Genomic DNA, 913 nt, shown 5'->3' with positions numbered 1-913 from the left:
AGAGAAGGACTGACGTCTCCTCATCATCGACCACGAGGGATCTGTCATATGTGTTTCCTGAAATGAAGGAGCAATACATAATTACACATCTGTAATGTACACAAGCTTTTAAATCAAAAAGCACCACATCACTTAGTCTGAAGGGGAGATCTTGATTCAAGCCCTTCTGAACAGATAAGGACAAAATCATTTTACATTTACCTGTTTCCTCGCAGTCGTTACTGTCTTCAACTCCTCCAAATATTCTCGCCAAACTCGACTTCCCAACGCCGTGCTCGCCCAGGAGGACCACCTTGTAGACCTGGGCGTCTGAGTCGCTGCCGGACGAGATGACCGAGTCGGAGGAGTCGGACACGCAGCTGTTCCTGTGCTCCTCTGCCGGACTGAAGCGCATGAGGCTGGACAGCTCGGTGGGCTGAGCCTCGGTCGTCGAGCGCAGCTCTCGGTCATCCACCGGCATGCTCCTTCTGTGCAAGTTCTGCAGGTGGAGGGGAAACGGCATGCTACCTCTCCTCTTGTCCATGTTCCTCAACTTGTCTCCTTTGTTTAAGGTCATGACTCCAAACCTGTCTGTGTAAAACTATTTTATAACAACTGTACACTATAATGACAGTTTGATACAAACGTACACCTATAATAATATTACTACTAAGTTACCAAGAGGAGTCGTAAGATATGAAAACATGTCAAAATGATACTTACATGTGATTGCGTCTACAACGTCTTCCGTTTAATGTCAAAATTCCAGTTATTCCGTTTAACGCCGTTATTCTTCCGCTGAGGGTTTCGCTTGTGATCCGTGATGAGACGGATTCCTTATTTATGCGAGCGAGTGACGTCAGCCCGAGGGAGGGCTTGCCTCGCGGAGAATCACGCGTCTTTCTCGTAGTAGTAACATCATTTTGAGGGAGGG

The 913-nt window shown here is 47.4% G+C and overlaps 1 protein-coding gene across 1 annotated transcript; it reads right to left on the bottom strand.

Moving 5' to 3' along the window:
- Positions 1-4: 4 nt before the first annotated feature.
- LOC107682579 (GTP-binding protein RAD-like) lies at positions 5-897 on the bottom strand (the record flags this gene model as incomplete). Its single annotated transcript, XM_016478774.1, has 3 exons — positions 703-897; positions 202-570; positions 5-57 (listed from the first exon to the last, which is right to left on the bottom strand). Coding segments are annotated over exons 2-3 (408 nt in total), but the record flags the coding sequence as incomplete, so codon positions are not given.
- Between the last annotated feature and the right edge of the window lie 16 nt (positions 898-913).

The sequence above is a fragment of the Sinocyclocheilus anshuiensis genome, unplaced genomic scaffold, assembly GCF_001515605.1.
Source record: "Sinocyclocheilus anshuiensis isolate Anshui unplaced genomic scaffold, SAMN03320099.WGS_v1.1 C32370750, whole genome shotgun sequence".
NCBI lineage: Eukaryota > Metazoa > Chordata > Actinopteri > Cypriniformes > Cyprinidae > Sinocyclocheilus > Sinocyclocheilus anshuiensis.
This window is presented reverse-complemented; position numbering and strand designations above follow the sequence as displayed.